Source organism: Apaloderma vittatum, unplaced genomic scaffold, assembly GCF_000703405.1.
Source record: "Apaloderma vittatum isolate BGI_N311 unplaced genomic scaffold, ASM70340v1 scaffold25574, whole genome shotgun sequence".
Taxonomy (NCBI): Eukaryota; Metazoa; Chordata; class Aves; order Trogoniformes; family Trogonidae; genus Apaloderma; species Apaloderma vittatum.
The window spans coordinates 8,809-10,538 of NW_009711309.1; the positions used below are offsets into that span (position 1 = coordinate 8,809).

Consider the following 1,730-nt stretch of genomic DNA (forward strand, 5'->3'; position numbering starts at 1 on the left):
TGCGGAGGGTGGCCTCGATCCCGCTGTCCATGTCGCTGACAGAGATGTTAAACAGCCCCAGGGGATGCCAACAGCCCCGGTCCCAGTACCAGCCCCTGGGGATCGCCGCTCCTCACTAGTCTCTGCTCTCTCCTTTTACGGAGAAAAAGCATTGTGGAAAGAAACACAAGCCACTCAGTGACTTTCATTTTTGAGCGGAGGCAGCGCAGGAGGAAACGTGGGGCAGGCTGGGATGCCGAGTGATGTTTTAATTTCATTTCCTGCAGGGTAACGCCCCTGGACAGAGCAGCCCACAGCCGAGCGGCTCCTGCCCCGCTCTGGCCTCTTTTCTGGCCTCCAGGTACAAGCATCTCCCAGAAAGCTGCAGATTCAATTTGTGTCCTGCCTTCCGCCCAGATCGGTTGTGGTTTTCACTGGGACTAAATCGGAGGTAAAAGCGTTGGGTGGGGGTTCAGAGCAGGGCCAGGTCTCATTTTGTCTGGGTGTTGAACTGGTGCTTTGGTTATTTTGCTTTCCCTGGTCTGAGACCTCCTGCCACCCCCAGGGATGGCGCTGCCATCGGGTCCCCAGTCAGTCCCGGGGCGAATGGGGACAGCCCCGCTCCACCTGCGTCTGGTCTGGGTTTCTCCTTCTTGTCCTGCCCCTTTCCGTCTCTTTTCTGTGGCTGGTTAAGAAAAGCGAGTCTCCCCGTTAGAACTACTGCCGCTTTTTCATGGAATTAGCAGAGGAGTTGCAGCCTGTATTTTGTTTTCCCATGGAAAAATCCTACAGCGTTTTATACCACTCAGGTACTTGGTATGTGCAGCACCCAGAAAAGTCAGTCTCATGATGGGAAAAGCAGTGTCAACCTTCCGCATCGGAGGCTCTTGCAATCAGCCATACACCACTTTAAAAGGGAATTACGATTTTTCTTTTTTTTTCTTATTCCCTTGTTTCTCCTCCATTTCACCCTTCCCCATCTCCAGGTTGCGCTCCAGAGAAGAGGATGCTCTCCGGTTCCCACCTCCACTCTCTGCCAGCGTTTATCTTTTGTGGTTTAGTCTTCCAAGTCCCCGAGCTGCGGGCAGGTAGGGATCCACGGGGGCTTGCTCATCCCTGGGGCTTTGCTTCCCTCCTGAATACCTGGCGCTGGGACCAGCAGGGTTTGGAGCAGGGTTAGACCCTTCCCCAGAAACTCTGTCAGCTCCTGAGAGCGCCAGCACCCCTCTGCATCCCAGTTTATGCCTCCGGCCATGTGAGCACAGGCACTGGCACAGCCTCGCCGAGCTCAGCTGAGATGATGCCAACAAGTCGATCAGAGTTTTCTGCCAGTTCCCTCCCTGTTTTCCCGGTGCCCAGCACATTCCCAGTGTGTCACCGCTTTACTGAGCTGTGTCCAGGGTGCACTGGACCCTTTGCAGAACCAATCCAATAAGGGGAAAAACAACCACAAAACAATCTGTTATGAAATACTCGAAGCTCTTTTGCTGTTGGATTGCTGACCTGGAGCAGCATCTTGGCAAAAGGATGCAGCAGGACAGCTGACTCGGAAGATACCTTGCCAGAAAGAAGTTGACTTTTGTTTTCCTTCGGCCAGAAACCACCTTCTCTGTGAGTTGAGTGGCCAGCTTATTAATAACCTTTTAAAAGACATTCCATTCTATTTTCTCTTGTAAGAGTTGTGAATAGCTGAGGCTGCTTGAGTTTGCACCCAAGTTGCAGCTTTGCCAGCCCAGCCCCCGACACCTCCC

The 1,730-nt window shown here is 53.2% G+C and overlaps 1 protein-coding gene across 1 annotated transcript in view; it reads left to right on the forward strand.

The window, feature by feature from the left end:
- Window positions 1-985: 985 nt before the first annotated feature.
- The window catches only part of LOC104272580 (butyrophilin subfamily 1 member A1-like), a gene marked incomplete at its 3' end in the record, with an annotated part of 3,257 nt that continues 2,512 nt past the window's right edge, over window positions 986-1,730 (forward strand). The window contains exon 1 of the mRNA XM_009867616.1: window positions 986-1,067. Coding sequence (XP_009865918.1) covers window positions 986-1,067 — 82 coding nt within the window. The remainder of the gene's footprint in view (window positions 1,068-1,730) is intronic.